General features: G+C 45.0%; 1 protein-coding gene across 1 annotated transcript in view; it reads left to right on the top strand.

The window, feature by feature from the left end:
• The window catches only part of LOC105362429 (bric a brac 1), a 246,611-nt gene that overhangs the window by 207,536 nt on the left and 13,398 nt on the right, over positions 1 to 25,677 (top strand). Inside the window, exon 3 of the mRNA XM_011499870.1 lies at positions 25,530 to 25,587. Coding sequence (XP_011498172.1) covers positions 25,530 to 25,587 — 58 coding nt within the window. The remainder of the gene's footprint in view (positions 1 to 25,529; positions 25,588 to 25,677) is intronic.

Here is a 25,677-nt window from a genome sequence, read left to right as displayed (position 1 = left end):
CTCTCTCCGCCGTCCTCCCCCCCCCCATCCCCCTCCCCCCTTACCGCCTACCCCCGAGCCCCTACCTAATCGCGGCTCCGTCACACCATCACCCGACCATGCCGCACGAATGACTAACACGTACTTTTAACGAACGATTCATCCTTCATTAATACCTAAAATTATATCTACGAGTCCTCTCCAACATGGACCCTCGCATTACGACTGGAGTAACGAATGAAAATTTCTTTCATATTAACGGTCGTCGTGATAATAACAATATTGTAATTAATAAAAATTGTATTTGAAATGGTAGTAGTAGTAGCAGTAGCAGTAGTAGTAGCAGTAGTAGTAGCAGTAGTAGTAGTAGTAGTAGTAGTAGTAGTAGTAGTAGTAGTAGTAGTAGTAGTAGTAGTAGTAGTAGTAGTAGTAGTAGTAGTAGTAGTAGTAGTAGTAGTAGTAGTAGTAGTAGTAGTAGTAGTAGTAGTAGTAGTAGTAGTAGTAGTAGTAGTAGTAGTAGTAGTAGTAGTAGTAGTAGTAGTAGTAGTAGTAGTAGTAGTAGTAGTAGTAGTAGTAGTAGTAGTAGTAGTAGTAGTAGTAGTAGTAGTAGTAGTAGTAGTAGTAGTAGTAGTAGTAGTAGTAGTAGTAGTAGTAGTAGTAGTAGTAGTAGTAGTAGTAGTAGTAGTAGTAGTAGTAGTAGTAGTAGTAGTAGTAGTAGTAGTAGTAGTAGTAGTAGTAGTAGTAGTAGTAGTAGTAGTAGTTGTAGTAGTAATAATAATAATAGTAGTAGTAGCAGCAGCAGCAGCAATATTAGCAGTATTAGTAATAACAATATTAATAATAATAACAATATTAATAATAATAACAATATAAATAATAAAATATCAGGCAGGGAATCTATTCCTATAAGGCCAACCAGCCTCTCACACTCTCAAATTCAAAACGGATATTATAAACAAAATCAGCTGGAATTAGCCAATCGTCTTTCCTTGATTCCCGAAATTCGCCTACATCAACTATTTAGCATTATCGGCATTGCCTCCGCTCGATGCTCTCACTAATTCGCAGCAAATCATTTGCCACGCAACAATCGATATTATTTTAACTCCGTATTCGATATTTTGATTAAAGACAGGAATTTTATCACCTGCCTCGCTAGTGCTTGGCTCGACCGCACAATAGCGAAATGAGATAGCAAAGTCGCTACATAATAAATAGCATCAAGCTCTCTTATTACTATTACCATTATTGATATTATTATTATTTATTATTTATTATTATTGCTACTACTACTACGGCTACTATTATTATTATATTTCGTTATCGTTATGATTATTATCACTGTCATCGACATTATGATGATTATTATTGCTCTGATACTGCTGGCTTAACCGTTGTCATCGTCGTCGTTGTCATCGTTGTCGTCGTCGTCGTCGTCGTCGTCGTCGTCGTCCATCGCCATCGTAGTCTTTGTCGTCAACGACCACGTTACTGTTATTAATATTAACTATTGTTATTGATATTAATTATTATTACTATTGTTAAAATTGTTATTGCTACGAATGTTGGCATTATAAACAGCATTGTTGTCAGCTTTATTAATATGATTGTTATTGTTATAACTACATGGCCTGTGCTGTTGCCGGCGTTGTTGTTGTCATCCTTGTTACTATTATCATTATTATCATTAGCTTTGTTCTATTATTAATATAACTCTTATCATTATCGCGATTATATAAAAGTTGGGCAAGATGTAAGAGTGACACTGTAGATTAACGAGGCAAAAGCGATATTGTGAGGAGGGAATGAAGAAACGTATGAGAGCGAGAGGCGGGGAGGATAGAATTGGCAATGTTCTGGACATGGGGGGGGGGGGGGGGGGGGAGTCGGGGCCCAAGACGGAATGCGTTTTCTCGCGGTACGAGTCTTCCAAAGTCGCCGAGGACCAGGGAGGGGGGGGGGGGGAGGAGGAGTAGTCGGTGCCCAAGACGGAATGCGTTTTCTCGCGGTACGAGTCTTCCAAAGTCGCCGAGGACCAGGGAATCCAATCCCGCGGAAGCGGTCCATTAATGACCAATCGACGTCCACGAGCTACCGATTAACGCGTTACCTAGAGATCGGCAGCGAATCGACACTATGTTATGCCAATTCGTGTAACCAAGCCATTTTGTCTCTATTTTCCGTTCACTTTCTCTCGTCCTATCGTCCCAACTTTCCCAATTTGCCCATAAGTCAAGAACGCTCGGACCCGCATTCGAGCACGTGCTCCGATACCCGGCAGCTTTTCGCTCTCGACTCCTAGTCGAGTCCGAGTCAGCGGAACAACTCAAGGTGGCAGCACCTTACGCTCCTTCCGCACATGTGCCGCTGACCCGACACACGTGCCTTCTCTTCTCTCGCACCCCCGAGCTGCTTCCCCGCAAACTCCAACGCACCGACAACATTCGCCTTTCGCGACGCCTCTCCTGTGCGCTACTTAAGCCCCTTGTCTACCATATTTTCCATAGCTCACGACTATACTCCCACTCGTTTTTCCCACTTGTTCCCTTAGATTGGCGAGCACTCGAAGCCGACTGCCAACGACGACTAAGCGCCCGCGACATATTTCACGCCTTAATCTCGCATCTTTATTAAGGCGATGCAATGACTTCCTCGAGGGAATCGTCGCAATCGTAGACTTCGATACCATTACAAAGCAATTAATTCCTTTAATTTCTTAACAAATTGTCGGATAATTAAAAATTGCCATTATAAAACGAAGTTAGCGTTAGATGAAGGGCTCCGGCTCTAAAGCCGCTCAAGCTCAACTTCGTGCCCACTTGCTACCCTTTAAACATTCATGGCCCTTAGAATTTACGTGGCCGAGACTGTTTATTATTACTATTGTTGTTGTTATTATTATTTTTATTATTACTACTACTATTGTTATTATTATTAATAGTATTATTATGGCCTTAATAAATATTAATATGTACTTTTGTATTGGTCGGTGTTGAGTTACCACATGGTCAAAACAATCGTCCAAAATTAATTTCAATCGCGCATGGTTAAATAATAAATTTTCTAACGGTTACAAATATCTATATGTTTATAATACCTGTTTACTTAATACGAATGAAATATAAACGTTAAAACATCATTCGTAGAGATTGTGTGCGAGCGCTATATGCTTCTTGAGCATAATAATATTATATTCTCCATTTCTTTTAACATAATATGTTTATTTGAGCTCATTTTAACATTTATGATGAAAGTATTATGGAGGTGGGTCCATACACGCGTATTATGATAAATTTTAATTGCTACGCACGATTTAATTTACTTGGATGTTAAACGTTGGTTAAGTAATTCTATATCAAATGAATGTCTTTGGCTTGCCGTTTTAAACATCGATTGTTATAATAATTCTTATGTAATGCTATAAATTTTTAAATTGTCGAGGTACATCGGCAAACCACATCACGCGTGTACCCCTCCCCGATCCCCCCTCCCCACCCACACCCGATATATAGATATACCAAAAATACGAAAAATATAATTTTCATCTCTTGTGTAAAAGAATACGAATTATATGTCGGTGCGCCATGCCGTTATGATAATTAATGTACGTAGTAAAGAAAAGAAAGAAAAAGAGAAAGAAAAAGAGAAGAAGAATTAAGTGCATAATTATAAACAGTAACAAATATAAATTACAATTTTAATTTTTCATTTGATATAAATGTTTTATCGTGCAGTAACATTTCGATAACTGTATCTCATTAATGGATAACTAATTTTTCTCCTTTACTCTCTCCTTCTTTATTTCATACATGTAGAACGTTAGTTAATGATAGTGTATTAATTATTTATCAGCCACAACTTTATTGCATCACGTTTAGTATTTTTCATGAATATTTTAACGATGCGCACGCAATGTCTTGCGCAGCATTTCTTCGTTCTCGTTAAGTATCTATAATGCATCGAAATATTTATTATTAGAGTTATTGTAAATATTCAGTGATATTGTTAAAACGATTGCTTCGTTACATCAAAGAGCACGAAAGATCAGGGCAGTTTATTTATTTGTTAATTACTTGCTTGCGCATTAGTTTCGCTGCAGCTAAATAATCGATTCAAGTATTTCGGGAGGCGATTCGTGTATTACGTAATTAAGAACATTCGTACGTATGAGTAACGATAAATAATAGACAAATTTGTTGGCTCCAATTGCAATTGAAATATTTAGAAATATTTTCATTGTCGATATTTAACTTTGAATTAATACATATTTAATGGCAAGCTGACGGCAACGAACGTATTGCGTTCTTTTTCATTTTTTTTTTTTCTTTTTTTTTTTTTGGATTTTTCAATGCGATTACATTCGTCAACAACGATTACGAGTCCGACCTTAGTAGCTATATAAGCAAGGCAACAAGCACTGATAAAAAATAACGATAAAAATGGAACAGAAATTCTAAAAGAACTTCTAAACTGCCGAGTCAAACTGAAATAAATAAAAGTGCACGTGAAGAGTCGCGGGGCTGACTGCCATTAATCGTCCTTCGACATTCCCCATCCTACGACTTCCTAAGGGGCGGCGGCAACGAACGTAGCATAGTGGCAACATTGTTTTTTCATCGCTAGATTTTGTCGAGCCGTAGATTCAGCCACACCTGCATAACGAGTCATAGGCATCGGACATAATTTATGCATCAGGCCGAGCGACCCCGGCTAAGTGCCCGGGTGAACGGGGCGGCACGCACTCGGTCCCCGGCCCCTGGCTCCCGACTTCAGAGTCGCGGCCAAAGAAAGGCGCGGCTCGACTAGATTTTGCTCCTACGTGTCGCGTGCTCAGGCCCGACTATAGCCAGTCCAACCCGCCTCCCTGATCCACCCTCGCCCAATCGTCCACGGCCCCCTTCCATCCCTCCGCCGCACGATATCCTACCCCCACCCCGCTGGTGACGTTATTCTTCGAGCACGTGGCTCATCAAGATCATCGCCACGACTCATCGTCTCGCGGTCTAACAATTACTTGCTTGACGCCTTCTACGGCGGCGGCTCCCGACTCTTCAAGACCAACACCTACACTCGCGTGCATATTTCACGGAGCATTGAAAAGTTTATCCTCCCTCAAGACGAGGCATTATAATATATATTATAATCATCACGCAAAAGTAAAAAATCTTCTCGATGTCACAATGAAAAGCGTTAAAATCTACGATGCCAATGAAGCAAGGATCAAACGCTCGCTCGTCAATTATACGGAGGAGGATAATTGGAACGAGATTAGAATATGTCACACATTTTGCCGCTAACACTGCTGACCGTATTTCGTAATGCCTAACCCTATAAGCGATCCATCCTCCTCGCCTCGACAAGAGCCTCCCCGACTACGTCAGCGCTCGGACGCGCGTTTTTTCTGCTGGCGTTCTGTATCCCGGATATACGCAAACACGCATACATACATACATACATACAGAGTGAGACACGCTCTCTCTCTCTCTCTCTCTCTCTCTCACACACACACACACACACACACACGATTGCATTCCTTTTAACGCTAGCGCGGCAATTGTCCACCGCGGCCAGAGACAATTTGTATTCGAATGGATTCCAATAAAATATAGGGAGTACGGACTGGGCGGGTGGTGGTGGCGATGGCGGTAGTAACGACGGCGGCGGTGGCAACGGCGAACGGGTCCGCTCGCGCGTCGTATCGCCAGCACAAAGGAGACAGCGCCAGGAGCCATGACGGCTATCCAACTGGTGGAAAACTTTTGATTGGACGATTCGTCAAACGATCGGGGGCATTCGGCCCTTTTTGCCAAACGGCCGTTTGATTTTTTATGAGCACAACGAAAACTCTTTCCTTTCCCCATGTGCACCGCACCACGGCCAGGGCATATTAATAATGCATCTGAAAAATACATAGGGGGAGAGAAAAGGACCATCGGGGCTGGCTGCGGTGATATGGTTAGCGTGGGGGTGGGGGGTGGGTTGGGTTGTGGTGGGGGGGGGGGGGGGGGGGTAGTCGACGGGTGAGAGCAGGGGTACAAGAGTCGCGGGGACCGAAGCATTCAATAGTTTGTATATTTTTCCCGCGCTATGAAAAAACTTTCTTTTCATGCATAACCCCGGACTCGCTGCAATATTAAATAGCCCACCTCGATATTTTATTTTAAAAGCTTTTTTATTTACGCGAGCCAATTTTTATTTAAATCGACAATTCGCCCATTATTTTAGTTGCCTTAATTGAAGTGGAAATCCTTTTAACCGGCCTCCCGGTCCCCCCTCCGTCGTTTTTACCTGTCCAATTTTTTTCGTAATTAACTTTTCTCCAGACGCTACTCGATGTTTCGTCAGCTGCTTGGAGCAATCGCCATTTTTAAATAATTCGTCGCTCGTCGATGGGGAAGTGGCTTGTGTCATAATCGGTTGATAAATTTCCGTCGCTCATTGTCGAATCAAAAGACGCATTCTTTTGGCTTCGGTGTCTATTCGAGGAGGGAGGCTCGTCCAATTATAATTGTGACTTGCATTCAAGATTTATGTTGTACATTACAAACGATGTCGTGCCTTGTGTCTTTTTTTCGCAAAAGCTCCAAATGTCTCCTTCTCTTCTTCCTTCCTTGTATATTATTTTGCTATATATTTATTATTTTTTTATTTTATTTCAATTTTTTATGTTAAGCAAACTAAGCAACTAAATCACATATTAATCGTAAGATATAGATTGCGTCGATTTATCCGACAATAAATACTTTCTCCCCTTTTTTCATTACTTTTCGAATAGAATTGCGCCGTTCTCAATCAAAACTTTAAGTTTCATTTATTTATTTAATTTTTTATTTTTATTTTCATTTCAATAAGCTTCTCATCGCGAATTATGATTTTTGCCTTTATTTCCAGCCATTTTTCACGTGTATTTTTAATTATGCACGTTCGTTCAATCAGTCGAGTGTTTTTGGCGTTTTTTGTTTTATAAACAGTTGTGTGGCGCGAGCGGGAGGGACAGAGTTTACTTTTGTATCCGTTTATAAAGTTTTGAAAAAATGTCTAAGCTCATTAGCGACTGAAATAAATTTAAAAACCACGATTACTGTTTTATCGATGCATAGTTAATGAACGATCGAATAAAATGGAATATAAAAGGAAGAAATATTATCGGTACTGAATAAAATAGCAAATGCCGAAATAAAAATATAGATAATAATTTAAAGGGTGTCACAATCGCTTGGGAAAATATAACTTTGTGGGAAAGCAGCGTAATAATCACGCGTAGTGAAAGAGGATAGGAGAATAAATAATACGTGGCGTTCTTGTAATAATTTTAAGCAGTCGATTATATCGGATCATGTAATGCAGCAGCGGATTTGAAATTGCGGTTTGATAGCTTGTTGAACGGACACCGAAATATACATTATAAACACGGAGTCTGTCGTAGTAAACGGGACAAGAAACATTCACTTCACTTCACTTTGTTCGTATAAAAAAAAAAATAAATAAATAAATAAATAAAAAAAACACACACACACACACACACACACAGAAAAAACATCTTCCTCTATCTAATGCGCGAGTTTCGGCATTGAACGAGTAGTTAGTTGGTAGGGAGGTAATTTTTAAAAAATTGTGAGCATTTTATTCCTAAAAGCTCGGACTATGTGCTGCAGACGTTGCGGTAGCATTTATTTATCATCGATTTATTAAAACCCGTGAATGACGCGCAGCTTTGAAAAATGCGTTTGCGACTATGAAGTTCTTTTTTTACACGGGCACACTATGACTGTTATGAGCAATTTTTCTTCAAATGGGCATGATGCGATCCTAAATAGTTGCAAATGGGATTAATTAAAATTTCGTAAGCCTTATTGGGACGTCTCCTTGATAATGAGATGTTTAAAGCGTGATCGTCATTCATATTAGTCCGAAGAAAATTATTTTTTATTTTTTTTTTTGCCATTTAATCTTGTTCCCCATTTTCTCACTTCTTTTCACCCAATTAATTTATTTATCCGAAGAATAAAAAAAAAAAAAGACGTATCTTGGAAGAGTCTCGGGGATTCAACGGAACGTCGGTCGATCAACCGAGAGAACGAAGGGGGAGGAGCGAGAGGCTTCTATTTGCTTTCAATTATTTTCAATCGTCCGATAATCAATGATGTGATATATTTATTCTGTCGACTAAACCTTCACTCGGATCTGTCATATGTCGATTGGTAATTCAGGCACGCGTTATCCTCTATTTTATTTTTATATAAACTTCATGATCGGACTTACCAGCATAATAGCATAATATATTGGACGTTTACGTATACAATATAATACGCATCATATAAAACCTGAAAATTTTTTAATCTAGACTTCAATGGCATCGAGGACATATTTATGCGTTTAATGGATCGAGCCGGCAATTACGGCTGTTGCCAATTTACCGAAAAAACTAATCTACTAATTATTCTACACGCAATTGTTACGATTCGTGAGATGTGCTGTTAATGAAATCATTTGTCGGAAAGATAAGGAATAATAGATAATAAAGATAAGCCGATGCAAATAGATGTCAAGTACTTTGTCGACCAAGAGCTTGTTCGCAACTGTCATTTATTGCAGCAGGGGGCCGATGTGTCAATTTTAAAGAGTAGTTTTAACTTATTGGAAAGTAATGTCTGTAAATGTATTGAATTTAGAAGGGAATGTGCACTGTTGAGAAAAAGGTTTTTCAAAGAATAGAATTTGTCGAATCGAATGAATTTGTGGACGGTGTTTGTTATTATTGGCGCCTCGAGTTTATCGCGAATAAGGACTTCCGCCGAATTCGAAATACGTAGGCCTCGTATTGTGCAAATTAGATAACTAAAAAGTGCGCTAATTCTTGGTAATTTCTTTTTTTTCTTCTTTTTTTTTTTTTTCTTTTTTTCTTTTTTCTTTTTTTTTTTTTTTTTATCAACTAAGGCAATTCATCAGGCAGGTAATCAATCTCATACTCACGGCGCCTCCAATTTGGGATATGTTCGACCGCCAATGAAGTTCGTTCGATTCCAAGCATTTTTTCCTACTTATTTCGAAATAGTTCGATCGACTTTTCACGCCTAACCTTGGCCATGGAATTATTATACATTCAGGATCATAATCAATTCATTAGTGGTCGAAAAAACTAAATTCGGCACAGCATTACGTAATAGGTTGATTGGCTGGTTATCAATCAAGAAACTATTATGCGAGAAAGCCGGGCTGTCGAATAAATTGGCCCGTGACAGGACGATAAAAGCGTTATATTAAATTGTTTGATTGTACCTGCGATATTTACAGGCTTCCCTGAAACAATAACGCGGGCAATCGCAACGGTGGGTGTTGCATTATTTTGGCTTCTAATGAAATAATTGCTCGGGCCATACGTTTCGTTCCTACAATATCCCGCTGTCTTCGGTCGCATGGCTTAACAACGCGCCTTTCAATATTGCGCTGTAAATCATAGGAGGGAAGGGGGAGGTTCGATCATGGGCGTGTAATTTTTTCCCTCTCTCATCGCCTCGACAAGCCGAGTACACCGGTTTTATAATAATTCGTCCGTAAAGCATCTGGCACGTAGAGTAAATTATGCTCCTAATACGAGGTGTATTCGAAATTTCGGTTAAGGACTGGTGTGGAGTGAGACAGAAGAGACGAGCATCGACGTAACGGCAGCCTCGGGATTCCAGTTTCGCGTGACACTAGTAGCTCCTCCGTATATCCCCGAGGATTAGTTAATCGAGCGGCCCTCTAACTTTCCGTATCGCTTTCGCTAAAAATGCCAAGTTAGACATTGCTCCGTATTAAAGAGCATTAATCTCATTAAGCGATTGGCGCTAAGAGATGTGGCAACTGCGAGACGGAGCCTGAAATTAGGATTTTCGTGGTGCGAACGAGAGCGACTTGCTCGTACGCGGCTCACAAGGTCGAGGAGGATGAGGAGGAGGGCGTAGGAGACGGGCCTACGGGGTCTAGATTCGAATAACCAAAACTGCTCGAAAGTATGTCGAGATCGTAATCATCCCCTCTCACCCATCGCCAATCGCCCATCCTTCCGATCAACCGCCACCAATCGCAGCCCCGGCTGGGAAAAAGCTTTTTCTTGGCGACGGGATGGCGTTGGGAAGGGCGGGTTGGCGAGGGCCGGGGAGGTCGCACGAACCGAATGCCGCTCGGCCCGGCACTCGATAGAACGATAAATCGCTTCGATTTCGCGTATAATTCGCGTCGCGCCGCTCCGCCGTCCCGATACATAGGCACGGGTGGCTGTATATATCATGGGCGGCGAATATGCGCCGCGCTTTTAAACGAACCCAGAGGGGTGCGAGAGCGCGCTGGAAATGCTAATATTAAAAGTAATATTTCTGGGCCGTCGAGCGAGCTCGTGGCCTCGGCGCCGACTCCCTCGCTATTTATTTTTAATATAAATTAAACAATTTATTTTCCGGGGCGGCCGCCGTCGCCCTCCGCCACCATCCCCAGAGCGTACCGAAATAGAGAAATAATTCCGGTGCGCAATATCCAATGAAATATCACCCGCGATCTTCGCGCGCTCCCGCCCGAAACGAAGGAGAGCGGTACGTATGTAAGCGCCACTGCAATTTGCATCCACGGAGAATATGGCCGCGCGCCGAGAAAAATGAGCGGATGAAAAAGTTTTTCATCCGTTCTCACATCCCTCCCTCCCCACCTACCGACAGCGTCACCAGCCCAAACCACTCAACCGCCTCCGAACCACGAATCTCGAGATCCTGCGCTTCTCGGTCTCCTTATTCCCGATAATTAAAAGAATAATACCGCCCGAGTGCTACTCAACCTAATCGTATCGACAACTGCAAATCGGAGAAGACGCGTCCCCGACCGTCTGCGTGGCTGCGGCAATGCCGCCATTACTCGATACCTAGTCCCGTCAACTTAAACCAAGTTTTATTAATGCCAAAGGCAAAGGGTTCGCTCGCTATTTCGACCACGTAGCGGCCATTCGAATGTGGGTTAATCCTTTTGCCCGGTCCTCCGACTCCCACGGTACTCCCTTCCTTTGCCCCTTGCTCGGTCTCGCAGCACCCGTGTCCGCGAGCATTATCCCCGTCTGGAGGTGAGAGATGAATGGCGAGACGCCGAGGAATATTTCACGAGCCCAATTAATATTGCAGCATCTCGTCTCACGTATGTATCAAGGTAATGTAACGCGAGACTCTCGCTGGCTCCTCCCCGGCTCTCTGAAGGGGGTGCGGAGGAGAGCCTCTCCAACGGCGACGTCGCCTCCCCCCCCCCCCTCCCCCCTCCCCCATCCCTCCCACCCTTTATCCCTCCCTCCTGAAGACCCCAGCATCACTCTCCCGGCGGAAAATCATCCTTTCGAGGCGAGTCAGGGAGCGCGTCCGAGGCGCCCCGGGCGATTAAGATTGTCGAAAAATAATATGGCGGAGTGGGTGGTGGGAGAAGGGAGGTGGGCGCCTTCCTATTCCTTTCCTCGACATCTCGAAGCATTAATAGAAAATGTGAGACACAGTGGCCGTCGTCGCCGTAGCCACCACCGTAGCCGCCACCGCCACCACCATCACCGCCCCCACCACCGCCGGGCAGCGCTTTAAATTACTTTTAAAGAGCGCGCATTGTCGAGGACCCGGATTTTCCACTCCCGTAATAAAGCACGCATTTTTAAAATGCGCAAATGTAAATAACGGCTCTCATAAAATATTTTCCACTTTATTTATAGAGCTAAATTAAAAAGTGTGCAAGACTTGCACACTTTTGCGAGTGAGGCGCGGTTGGACGCCAATGGCCGTGCGCTAAAATAATCACGCGTTTGATTTATCATATAAAGTGTTGTTCGAGCAGAAAGTGCGGTTCTTGTATGTTCACCAGGCCTATCGGTATGAGAGAGAGAGAGAGAGAGAGAGAGAGAGAGAGAGAGAGGGAGAGAGAGTGTTTGTAGTTGTTCGTCACGGAATTCACGAGGCTGTGGCTGATAATAGTGACGCGGAGACTTTGGAAAAATACGTCGGGAGGGGAATGAGGGTGAGGCATTGTCGCGGAACAAGGACGGTTGAGCGATCGAAGGGAACGAGAAGGACAGGGAAATTGTGTCAAGGCCCCGTTTGGTTCAACCACGGATGCATTAGCGTTAGCTTAGTGGTAGTAGTATGAAGCGTGTGAAGGGAGGCGAGACGATCGTGAGCCGCCCGCGTTTAATGTCAAACACGCGCAGATCCAGGAAGTCCGCGACTCTCCGCGATGAGCCCCGAAGAGGACGCGTTGTGGTGTGCGGAGGGGGTGGGGAATGAGCGCGCCTATGTTGACTAATCCTATAGGTCCGTGGGCTCGTGCGAGTTACGTGACGTACCGGCCTCTAAGTAGATTATTTTCATTATTAACTAATGCGTCTCTGCACGGTCCAGCGTAACTATTATTGAAGCGAATAAAATGTTAAAATTTCGAATGCAATGCCAATCATTATAAAGCCCGAGCACGTATTATTAGAAATGTCTTTTCTAAAATTAGACGAGTCAGCATCCCATAAATTGCCTTAGTTATTGCATTCATGTCCTAAAGTCGCTGGCAAATTAGTTTTCATCGGATTAATCGCGAGTATTGATACAATCTAGTCGAGCGCTTTGTCGGTTGAAATTCAATCGGTTTGGCACTGGCGTTAAATTAAATCACAGAAATTACATTATCTCGCTTCAACGTACACGCGGCATATACTAAAACAAAAATGCATTTCACCAATTTATACTCTTGATCTGCAATATAATCAACCATTTTACTATACATATTAATAAGTTTCTCCTGAAAGCTTGAGAGCGATGCAGATTCTGTCGAGTCTAGAGCAGCGTGGCGTCGCAAATCTCTTGTGTAAATCGAATAATTACAAGAGTCAATGAAATTCGTTAAAGTAGGTGTTTTGTGACCCGTTGAATTCACCGGAGCGCCGAGGTTCAAATGCCGTCTCGAAATAGCATCACTCGTTGTTAAGTTTAGGGAAACTCAAGTTTAAATATCTGCCGGATGTTTGGCGTGTATATCACTTCGTAAATTTAAGTTTACGGGCGTTCATGCGCCGTGTCGCTTGCTTTTACTCCCCGTGCCGTTCCTTTGCCGCCGACTCTCGCTACCCATTCCATCCCATCCCAACGACCCGCTCTCTTTCGCCGTGTCGCCGGCCCCGTCGCACTCTCTTCCTACACTTCCCCCTCCTCGTCCAAGCCGCACTCACTTTCTCTTATCGACCCTACGAAACGTACGTTTCCCTCAGCGACGATTCTCGCCCCCCCTCCCCTTCCCTCCCATCTCCACCACCCCTCCCACCACTCTCGCCCCAACCTGATCCTTTATTTTCTACGTCATTGCTTATATTTACAGCTGTTTACATTCCTCGCGCTTCTCCGTCTCTTCTCGAGCTTTCACGACAAAAACATCCGAACACAAATGGGCCTCTAATTACGTTTCCTTGGGCTCCTCTGTTTACACTACCCCACCCGTAACCTCCGTCCGCACTCTCTCTTTCTCTCTCTCACTCTCTCTCTCTCTCTCACTCTCTCTCACTCTCTCTCTCTCTCTCTCTCTCTCACACACTCTGGTATCGTCGTGCCCTTGTCAACGCCCGGCTTATCTCGTGCGATCACCTCCACACATCGATCGATTCGCGTCGATTCGCGTCGATTCGCGTCGATTCGCGTCAATTCACGTCAGCTCGCGACCAGCTGCTTCGTACGCTTTACTGAGCCGCGAAGACACGTGACCTTTCAAGCATTTGCATCGACGGAAAGGAACTCGTTGAATCTAGGCTGGATGAAAGTACTAAAACAAGGTTCCTGAGCAAGTTGAAAGACAGCCCGCTTGCACGACATCATCTTCATCTTATTCATCATCATAATCATCATAATCATCATCATCATCATCATCATCATCATCATCATCATCATCATCATCATCATCTTCTTCTTCTTCTTCTTCTTCTTCTTCTTCTTCTTCTTCTTCTTCTTCTTCTTCTTCTTCTTCTTCTTCTTCTTCTTCTTCTTCTTCTTCTTCTTATTCTTTTTCTTCTTCTTCTTCTTCTTCTTCAATCTTCCTCTTTTTCTTCTTCGATTTCTTTCTATTGGCCTATTCCTCGAAACACGCACATGTCTCTGTGTATGGTCACCATGAGCAATGGAAAGGGCACAAGAGCCTAAGTGAATATATATATATATATATATATTAGATTATGCATATATAGATAAGGGAGATTGGTCGTTGTAATACGTAGTTCGGAGCTGAATCTACATACACCAGAGCTAACCCCAGACAAAGTCCACACGCGCTTAGGAAGCCTAACTCCACCCGTGTCTATCTTTCCCGCAGGTGTAGTGCTGCAACCGCGGCTTTAGTTTACCCTCTCCTCTCGTCGCCCCCTCCCACCACGTCCTCCCTCCCCCATCCTACCAACCTCCCACTGTAGTCCCGTCGTTTACCCTTTGCACTCTGTCTTTCTCCGATCCCCTCCCGCTCACGGTCCCTCGCCGCACCCGTCTGCCAGTCAGCACGCGTACGTACGTACTGCGCACATGGAACACGCCCTAGCCATACACGCGTGTCCCATGGAGCGAGGAGAGTCAAATAGATGGGCACGGGGACCGTCGTCTTTCTGGGCCATATCCCATTACGCCTCGGCCCCATCCTCGTTGTTTCGCCTTCTTCCTCCTCCGCCTGCCCTATTACATGCAACCTATACTTTTTCTTAGGATAGTCATTAAAGTGACGCGAGCCCTGCCGCGCCGACCCAAGAGATCGAGGGTGACCGGGTAAACGCGCGGGCCCGTACCTACTCCACCCGCACAAATCTCCCGATGCAAACGAGATTAAGCGCGCGATCACGGCGCTGCACTCCCGTGGCGGAGCGACTGTAATTAAGACGGGATTACCTCTCGGAATTCAATCTGGCCCCCTCGGGTCGGGCGCCCTCGACCGCTTCGGTTGCAGCTCGCCATTCATCATCATGCGGGACGCACATGCCCTTATTCTTTCGGCGAGAGAACGAGGAGCTCGTAAAATCATCCCTCGGAGCGGCCGTTTATTGCGCCCTCTTGGCCGTCTCGCGCGCTCCTGTCCAAACCAGCGAGGGTTCGCGACGTGGTCAGGTGAGAGGTGGGATTTGATGGGTGGATGGGTGGATGGGTGGATGGGTGGATGGGTGGATGGGTGGATGGGTGGATGGGTGGATGGGTGGATGGGTGGATGGGTGGATGGGTGGATGGGTGGATGGGTGGATGGGTGGATGGGTGGATGGGTGGATGGGTGGATGGGTGGATGGGTGGATGGGTGGATGGGTGGATGGGTGGATGGGTGGATGGGTGGATGGGTGGATGGGTGGATGGGTGGATGGGTGGATGGGTGGATGGGTGGATGGGTGGATGGGTGGATGGGTGGATGGGTGGATGGGTGGATGGGTGGATGGGTGGATGGGTGGATGGGTGGATGGGTGGATGGGTGGATGGGTGGATGGGTGGATGGGTGGATGGGTGGATGGGTGGATGGGTGGATGGGTGGATGGGTGGATGGGTGGATGGGTGGATGGGTGGATGGGTGGATGGGTGGATGGGTGGATGGGTGGATGGGTGGATGGGTGGATGGGTGGATGGGTGGATGGGTGGATGGGTGGATGGGTGGATGGGTGGATGGGTGGATGGGTGGATGGGTGGATGGGTGGATGGGTGGATGGATGGGTGGGTGGACGGGTGATGACGATGGTGGTGGTGGTGGTGGTGGTGGTGGTGGTGGTGGTGGTAGTGGTAGTAGTGATAGTAGTAGTGGTGGTAGTAGTGGTGGTAGTAGTGGTGGTAGTGGCGGTAGTGCTGGTAGTGGTGGTGGTGACGACGACGGCGACGGCTTTTCAACCTAAGAACCCTTCGGAGCCACCTGTGGAGCGTAGCTTTAAACAACATCGCGAGTTGGAAATAAAAGAGCGCGCGAGCCCTGCGATAGCGAGAAGAAGGAAGGACGGAAGTGGGCATTTTTGGCACGGCATTCATTCGTCAAGTGCGCTGGCTTAATTGTTATTAATTGCCCGGTTTTCTATGCCGCTGTAGTGCCGTTATTTTTTCGTGCGACGACAACGTCGTGGATTGCGAATGTAGTCGCAGCCCGCACAAAGCTTAGTAATATAACGGGAAATAATAACGTCGGAGCATCACCGGCTTTAGTACTTCATTTTCATTGTTAATTTTGTTTTTTACGATTTCTTCTTTTTATTCGACGAACGGAGTGGATGTCGGGCCGGATGGGTCGTGGCGGGTGACGGGCCATCGCGAAGCAGGTACGGAGGAGGGATGGTGAGGGACAGAGAGAGAGAGAGAGAGAGAGAGAGAGAGAGAGAGAGAGTGCGGCAATCGGGTTGCACAAGAGAATATTTAACGACGCGATCGCATGCATACTATCGGCTTTGTGTCGTTATGCAACTGCACGTGTACACTTTTTATTAAAATAAATTTAATGAACCAAGCACAATTCCTCTTTATTAACATCTGCTGATTTACTTCGCATTGCGTATCCGGCAGTTATGCGCGTACATATGGATGCCCCGGCGATTCGTTAAGTGATAATGACGAGCCAATAACAGAAAGCGTCAACAGCGCAGGCTGTGCAAACTCGACACAATCCCATCTCGGAGCGCGGCCGCGCGTACTGCAGCATCAATTTATCGTAAATAAATAAATCTATTTATTCGTGCAGGGACGACGTCGCCCACGCGCACATCTCTTCCTCACTTCTGACTCTGTCGTCTCCCCCATCTCCCAATCCCCTATCCCCTCGACGCAGTCCCCACCCTCTAACCCGAAACCATGCCCCACCCCACGACCTCATCCCCCTCTCACGCCACCTCCTACGTCCACCGCCCCGCTGAGCAGAGACGTCTGACTGCCCCCGTCGGCCCTCGCATCCTTTTACATCTAAATTTGCCGACCGCTTGTATTCAATTTATTTATAACAATATTTAAGAATATAACTGATAATCGTTTAGCTTAAGAGTTATTTTCTTATAAAGTCTCATTAGACTTCATTCAAGGCCATAATACCTCAAGTGCGTTTTACATAGTATTAACTCGCAGTGTCTAATTGTTAATTTTATTCTTTGTAAACTGCGAATTTCCTCGTCTAAATCATTCGCTCACAAACGCTCGCGCACACGCGTGCAATTTTTTTTTTTTTTTTTTTTTTTCTTTATTCCATTACTTCATACAATAGGGCATTACGAAACAATACTGAAAAATGTCTCTATTTATATTAATTTAAAGCCGTAGTGATACATAATCAACATTTGAATATAACCTACTTCACAATAATAACTAATGCAACATTCAAACGAATACAAAAACATTCGTTATGTTTTGAATAAAAATAATTCTCTTACGTCATGGAATAATGTAGTTATTACTCGCAATCACCACGGCTGAGCTATAAAATTTACTGTAATTAGTTTGTGCGACTTGAATTAGGATTTATGCAATTACGGCTCAAATTTGTAAATTAAAGTTGCTCCTATTGTTTCATTCATTGTTCTTTTCTTAGTTGAAGCTTTTGCACTGTATGATATTCCAAGAAATCGAATCAAATGGAAAAGATGGTATAATAAAGTGTATTCTTTTTATAAAAGGGGAAATTAATTTTATTTAATGACGGCCGCATTGTTCGTAAAATACATACAAGATTATTATCTCCTTGCATTTTTGTTCTTAATAAGTTTTGCCGTTATTTCCCGCCTTCCCAAATGACTTCAGCCTACTTTTTATCCCCCCCGCCCCCTCCTCTACCCTCGCTCTACCTTTCTTTTAACGTTTAATGATCAGCAAGCTCTCATCAACGTAATTCGATTGAGCACCGAGCCTAAAGCCTTTCGAGTCTTTTCCGTTTTCGTCCTTTGCCCCTTGCCTTCGTCGTCCCTTGGAGGCCATCGCCACCACCACCACCACCGTCGTCGTCGTCGTCGTCGTGATCGTCGTCGTCATCGTCGTCGTCGTCGTTGTAGTCGTCGTCGTCGTTGTAGTCGTCGTCGTCGTCGTCGTTGTAGTCGTCGTCGTCGTCGTCGTTGTAGTCGTCGTCGTCGTCGTCGTTGTAGTCGTCGTCGTCGTCGTCGTTGTAGTCGTCGTCGTCGTCGTCGTTGTAGTCGTCGTCGTCGTCGTCGTTGTAGTCGTCGTCGTCGTCGTCGTTGTAGTCGTCGTCGTCGTCGTCGTTGTAGTCGTCGTCGTCGTCGTCGTTGTAGTCGTCGTCGTCGTCGTCGTTGTAGTCGTCGTCGTCGTCGTCGTTGTAGTCGTCGTCGTCGTCGTCGTTGTAGTCGTCGTCGTCGTCGTCGTTGTAGTCGTCGTCGTCGTCGTCGTTGTAGTCGTCGTCGTCGTCGTCGTTGTAGTCGTCGTCGTCGTCGTCGTTGTAGTCGTCGTCGTCGTCGTCGTTGTAGTCGTCGTCGTCGTCGTCGTTGTAGTCGTCGTCGTCGTCGTCGTTGTAGTCGTCGTCGTCGTCGTCGTTGTAGTCGTCGTCGTCGTCGTCGTTGTAGTCGTCGTCGTCGTCGTCGTTGTAGTCGTCGTCGTCGTCGTCGTCGTCGTTGCTCGCGTTTGCGACGTTAATTTAGACGAATTTCATTAGAACAAACGAACTTTGCTAATCTACGGTAATCTGATTAGAAATTTACGGGTGCGTCTCGTTCACTCTTTCGCCCACTCGTAGCCATACGCGCGCCGCTCGTCGTCGAGCCGTCTCGACTCGAGTTCCCATTCGCGCCTTTTCCTCCCTCCGCTCAGCTCGTATCTTTTATTTTCCTCCGATCCCCTCCCTTCGTTGACTAAAATCCGGCACCTACGCTCGACAGCGGCTCTTCATCTGCCTCGTTTTCCTCCTCGTCCTACACCACCTACAAAATTCTTTCTCCCCCTCCCCCCTCTCACAGACTCACACTGTCGCTTATGGTATGCGCGAGACTCGACGGAATCTTCTTGTCGACTGGTGAATGCAAATATTTGCAGAAATTAGCTCGGTAGACGATTTCGCGAGCGATTCGCGGAGCGAACGGGTCAGGTTTCCCCAATGATGCGCATAGGAAATAAATGTACTGCCTACCACTGCGCGTATGTTCGTTACGGGAGCCTCTGGTTCCACTGCGGGGGGGGGGATTTATGCTCCCGGCAACGCGACTGTAACGAAGTGCCTCGCCGGCGTAATTAAAAGACTTGGGCTTACGATATTGAGCAAGTGTGTCGTCGACATTCGAGGGCATGTCGCCCAGAAATTTAGACTAGCTACGTTTGAAGAGCGGCGCTTGCGGAATCCGAATGCGAATGATCATCGCGCGCATCGGGGCTTCGACAAATAGGATAGAACGAGACAGACGAGCTTCTGCATGGAAGGCAGAGGTAGATTTAGCAGCATTGGAACATGAGAAATAATAACAATTTGGCCCGGGGTGTGCATAATGTTGTAAAAAGAACGGGGCTGGGTTTTTATTTTATTTTATTTTTGTTTTTGTTTTTACAACGGTGACGATTGGCCGCGTTCGTTGGTCGGTGGTTCGGGATTGGGGTGGGTGAGGCTATCGCAGTCAAACGATTCCTCATCGATTCTCGCGGGCGCTTCGTCCACGGGATGATCACGAAGAATAGCGCGTTCATGAACGCTAAAGGCCGAGTAAAGTACGCAGAGAGTGAGAGTGAGTGAGAGTGAGTGAGAGTGAGACTGAGTGAGTAAGAGAGAGAGAGAGAGAGAGAGAGAGAGAGAGAGAGAGACTGTGTGTGTATAATTTGTCGTTTCCTTTGGCCGAACGCGTGCCAATGAACGATGGAGGGCGTGACACGCTTGATCGACGTCGTAGCGCCTCCGCGTTTTGCTATTCACTTTGATAAATATTTTACCGCGACAGAATGTCGTCCGCGTGCGGATGTCAATCGCGTGTAATAAAATTGTAATAACCCAGAGCTAAACGCACCTTGGCTCTCGTTATTTTCTTATGGCTAATGTCGCGCCACTTGCAATGTCCAATGATCTCTTTAGGCGACGCGTCGGGTTGGGTCGGCTCGCGATCTCTCACGCTACGAATTAATTGGCCCCAACCGCTACCCATCCACGTCGAGTCTCAATAATACACGCATCGAAATAACCGTCCGTGCAGTCCTTGGAATTAAATAATGACGATCTCGATACAACATATTGCACTAAAGGTCGTAATAGCGTACAATTGCTTCGACAATATGGTAAAAAAATCTACTGGGAGCAAGTACGATTCTCAGAAAGGGAGTTTGCCTCGTTACCGCATTAGTCAAGCTTAAAAGCTTTAATTTTTTATAATTTCTATTTTAATTGCATTTTTCGATACCCTCGGCTACATTAATTTTTATCAATGATACCCCGTTGCATTTACATCTCATTAAGCATGGTTATTACTTATTTCAATACTTGGCTTAATTAAAAATTAAAAATTGCATATATATTTATATATATATATATATATATATATATATAATAATACGTGTGTGCGTATGTGTACAATATTCATTTGGCTCGGTGAATCATCGTACAATATTTTTTAAAGAAGACATGCGGCTTTTGTGATTTCTGCAGACAACTGCAGTTGGGACAAGCGCTAAACGTCGTAGGACTGAAGTGTTGGGGGAACATTATGAAATATGGCCGCGTTTAAAGAGATTTTACGAGAAACGTCTAGATTATCGGAGAAAGTGCGCACTCGTCATTTTTAATTCGAGCATTGTTTTATGAATCGTTGAAGATCCGACTTTGTTAACGTCTATTCCGAAATTTCATCGCCAATATTGCAATATTCATGGAGCACCTATTAATCGGACTTGAGCTGGTGCTTTGAGGGTGATGCACCGGGATGCAATGATAATTAAGGTAACGTTAGACATGGTTAGCAAGGAAGGCGTAGCTGGTGAAAAAGATAGGCGAGCGGTTGATCTTAACGAGTGTACAACAGTGTCATTTCTTATAGCATACACGAGCTAATAAATATTCATGTGATATTATTTTGCGGCAGAATCACAATGGTTTGAAATAAAACGAGAGCGGATAACATTTGTTGAGAATGTCCCCCAGGCATTAGAGATGCATCGCGACAATGACAGTGGCGAAGCTACGCGACGATAGTTTATAACAGGGAACGTCACGAGGCGTACAAGTGGGGCTATGAAAAATTCAGGAGCACGTAGTCGTCGATACGACGAGGGGCGAGAGAAGGATAGATGCACGGTGTCGCGGGGTGGGCGACCAAGTTGGGACCATGGTAGGGGTGTCGCAGAATGATTTCTCGCGACCGCGCGACTGAATGATGGCTTGACAAGTGCATACATAAAAATGTCGCGAGACGCCCTTTATGGTGAATTTTCTTTAAAAAACTTTCCCTTAATAAATGCTTTTAATCGAAAGAGTTTTGTGCTCCCGCGCTTGGCTAAAAACATTAAGAGAAACTTTGTAGTTGGAGTTTGGCCTTTTTAATATAAAACGCATCTTGTTACTGAACTTGGCTAATGAGAATATTGCTGCCTTATTTAATAATATTGCGTAAATAACGGCAAATTGTTGGTGTCAATGGAGTGAAAAGGAAAAAAGAGTTGAAAAGGCGGGAAGAACATTGAGTCATGGAGCACGTGAACGAGCGTGAAAGATATACGTATATGTATATATATATACATCTGTTTGTATGTGTGTATTATAGTTGTGTTCTGTTACCAGTCAGCTTAGTATATATACATGTAACAGAATTTTGTTTATAATTATATATATATATATATATATATGAGAGAGTAGAGAGAGAGAGAGAGAGAGAGAGAGAAGAGAGAGAGAGAAGAGCAAGCGAGGGAACGAGTGCGTGTACAGGGGTGCGGATGTGCGGGAGCTCGCGATGTGACGGCGACGAGAAGGCAACGGGGGACGGGAGTGGCGAGGTGGCTGTGGCAAAGGGAGTGGAGAAAGAGGAAGGAGAGTGAGGAACGAATGAGGTGGGACAAAGTGTAAGCCCACTGCAAGCCTTTTCCCAATCATTATTTCGATATATCCCCGTTCGCATTCGTCTCACATTCCCTTATTACTAGACCAGTCAATACTATGAAATATGACGGGTAAACAGTAGGAAACAATTAGAGGCTGGGAAACTGGTGGAAAGTGCGATTGCGCTGGACCTCTAGCTGTATATGATGCATGTTGCTAATGGATATGAAGCTTTTGCCCTCCCTTCCCTCCTCTTGTTTACCCTCGAGCTCGCTGATTTGCTCGTCGTCTCCGTCTCCGTGTCTCTCTCTCTCTCTCTCTCTCTCTCTCTCTACTCTCTACTCTACCTCTCATCTCAATGCGTCTCTCTTCAACGCTCTTCGTGCACCCAACGCGAGAGAGTCAGTCGAAGAAGACCGAGGCTGAAGTCTAGTGAATTAAATATTACCATATAGACATGTACAGGACGCGCGGCCGCGCCTACATATGTAGAGATGGGAGTACAGAGCTAGAGCTTGCGATAGAGCCGGGGGTAGAGAGATGGAACGAGACGGAACGAGACGGGACGGGACGGGACGGGATGGGCTGGGATGGGATGGGATGGGATGGGATGGCATGGGATGAGATAGAATGAAATGGGATGGAATGAGATGGAATAGAGGGCGAGAGACAACTAGAGAAGCGAACCAACGACATTGCCCACTGTTAACTATCTTCAAATAGTCCTCCGTGATCCTACCATACTGAATCATTGATAAAGCGGCACCTACGATGACTCCTTTTTTTATTGCAATTTCATTCTCTCCCCCTCCCTCGCCCCTAATATAGCAACCATCGCCTGCACCCTGTACCCATACCCATACCAATTTCATAACCCTGGCAGCAGCGTGTCCGATCAAAGGCCATTTGGCATTTATAAGAAAGTCGAAAAATTGAATCCCACTGACTGCGCATAATAATCCTTGGGCTGTTTGTATTTTATTTGGATGCCTGTAACGCCTACCGGTCCCGCGCCTCCATGCAGACGGCGCATTATTATGGAAACCCAAGCATCCAGCCGATAAGGGTCGAATGATTCCAATCCTCCGATATTATTATTATTGTTGTTGTTGTTGTTGTTGTTGTTGTTGTTGTTGTTGTTGTTGTTGTTGTTGTTGTTGTTGTTGTTGTTGTTGTTGTTGTTGTTGTTGTTGTTGTTGTTGTTGTTGTTGTTGTTGTTGTTGTTGTTGTTGTTGTTGTTGTTGTTGTTGTTGTTGTTGTTGTTGTTGTTGTTGTTGTTGTTGTTGTTGTTGTTGTTGTTGTTGTTGTTGTTGTTGTTGTTGTTGTTGTTGTTGTTGTTGTTGTTGTTGTTGTTGTTGTTGTTGTTGTTGTTGTTGTTGTTGTTGTTGTTGTTGTTGTTGTTGTTGTTGTTGTTGTTGTTGTTGTTGTTGTTGTTGTTGTTGTTGTTGTTGTTGTTGTTGTTGTTGTTGTTGTTGTTGTTGTTGTTGTTGTTGTTGTTGTTGTTGTTGTTGTTGTTGTTGTTGTTGTTGTTGTTGTTGTTGTTGTTGTTGTTGTTGTTGTTGTTGTTGTTGTTGTTGTTGTTGTTGTTGTTGTTGTTGTTGTTGTTGTTGTTGTTGTTGTTGTTGTTGTTGTTGTTGTTGTTGTTGTTGTTGTTGTTGTTGTTGTTGTTGTTGTTGTTGTTGTTGTTGTTGTTGTTATTATTATTATGATTATTACGTATAAATATTGGGACATAAAACTTTTGTTTCCGACATTATCCATAAAAGCGTCGTTGTAAAGCGATTTCATTTGGCTCCGCGCGACTCCTAATAAATACATAAAAATCATGAGGCATAGACCGTGGAAAGGCCTTGAATAATACATAATGCCCAAACGCGTATTGGTATACCTGCACTCGTGATTTGAGATACAAATGGAGCCGCTTGTATTTTATCTTTGCCCGGGGAATAAAACGTATTTTACGAGAGGCAGCGAATTGCTTCCCGACCTCTTGAAAAAGAGTTTCGCTTGATTTCTCGGCCACCGAGGGCTGAGATGCTGAGGCCGCGAGGCGGGCCCAACGCGAGGCTACGGGAGGCTACGGGAGGCTGCGTTCGAGCGAACAAACACCACGAAGTCTCATTGCGTACGATCTACATAGTAGTCGGGGAGCGCGAAGAAAAAAAAAACTGCGAGGGTCGCAGCGTCTATTAATTCGGCGAAAGAGGCACGGAAGCAGAAGCGGAAGGCTTTAGGAGAACGCTGCACCGGGTAGGCGGTAGGCGCGTAGGCGGTAAGAGGGCAAATCAACGAGCGAGAGAGACACCGAGTCTCTTAAAAATTAATTTCAAAAGTCCGAGACCGCGTGCCTCGGTGTGTCTGTCTGATATAGGCGAGGCTAAGGGAATAGGGAGGCTGGAAGCTCCTATCTCGCGCCGATCTCAGCGAAATCCGCGCACGACGAGGAACTTTCCAAATGAGGCAACTTGCCGTGTGTCTTTCGGTCTCTCTTAGCTTCTCTTAACCTCCTCAGCCACAGCATATTGGCAAAGTTGCGATAACTATATTGCCAAAATGCACCTTCTTAGGCGCTTATGCGTCTCGTCGAGTTGTCTTTGTCTAGCTTTGAACTGTAACAATTTATCCGGCGCCGCCGATTATTTCCACCCAAGGCGAGAGTCTGGTTGGGCAGGAGTTGAGGGGGAGGGGGGAGGGATAAATATCCTTCACCCTGCGATTGATTATTCTTTGGGATGCGAATTGGTGATTGGACTAAGTCGAGCTCCTACTCCAGCAGTAACGTTAACGTAAGTCGGATTATTCGTCAGCGTTTATATGATTATCCATAGATTACGAAGACAAGAATGAATGTTCCATCGTGACAGATTAGCTATCCACGAAATTGCGTGCACATCGCTAATAGCAATACCAACATGTCACATACACGTACACGCACGCACGCACGCACGCACGCATGCGCAGAGGAGCAGAGAGTTGCGCAGAGAGGGTGAGATAGAGAGAGAGAGAGAGAGAGAGAGCGCACGATCGCGTCAAAATTTTGGCAATTGAGTGAGTCGACGAGCCGCTCGAGCGTATTCGTCTCTCGGGAATCTGCTACTAGTGGTGGTGAAAGCATTGACTCATCGTACGAGCGACTAGTGACACGACATTTGGCAACAATTTGAGATGGCAAATTAATTTGAGATGAGATGCATCGGACAAAGGGTGCCGAGGGACGCGGTGCTTTTAATAAATGTTAAGTGTGGAAGTGGAGAAAGCGCCCGTGATAGGAAAGGGAGGAGGAGGAGGAGGAGGAGGAGGAGGAGCTGATGCCATAGGAAGGAGAAAAATATGGGGATAAGTAAGGAAAGGGCTGAGTTTTAATTGCGAAATGGGGTTAATGGCCGTGGCCATGATTATTTCAGAGTTATGTTTTTTTTTTTTTTTTTTTTTTTTTTTTTTTTTTTTTGGATGCGGAGACCGAGGCGAGTGAGGTAGAGAGCGACTAAGCACCAGTGGTTTTTAATTATGATAAATAGCGTAAGCTCGACTCTCGGGCCGGAGAATTGAATCGAAGCACTAACGCATTCTTATGTTTCTGTCTGTTTCAGGCCAAGTTGTTGGAATCATCCCACGCTTGGCTCGGAGCCTCCACCTCCAGTATAGCAGGTGAGTTTCGAATACCCATAAATCTTAACAACGATGCAGCTCGGAGTGCGGACCAGTTAATGCCGCGCGCTCGTCTGGAATCGAGCGCGG

Source organism: Ceratosolen solmsi, unplaced genomic scaffold (assembly GCF_000503995.2).
Source record: "Ceratosolen solmsi marchali unplaced genomic scaffold, CerSol_1.0 scaffold35, whole genome shotgun sequence".
In the NCBI taxonomy this organism is placed as follows: Eukaryota; Metazoa; Arthropoda; class Insecta; order Hymenoptera; family Agaonidae; genus Ceratosolen; species Ceratosolen solmsi.
The sequence above is the reverse complement of the archived record's forward strand: the minus strand, read 5'-3'. Positions and strand labels throughout refer to the sequence as shown.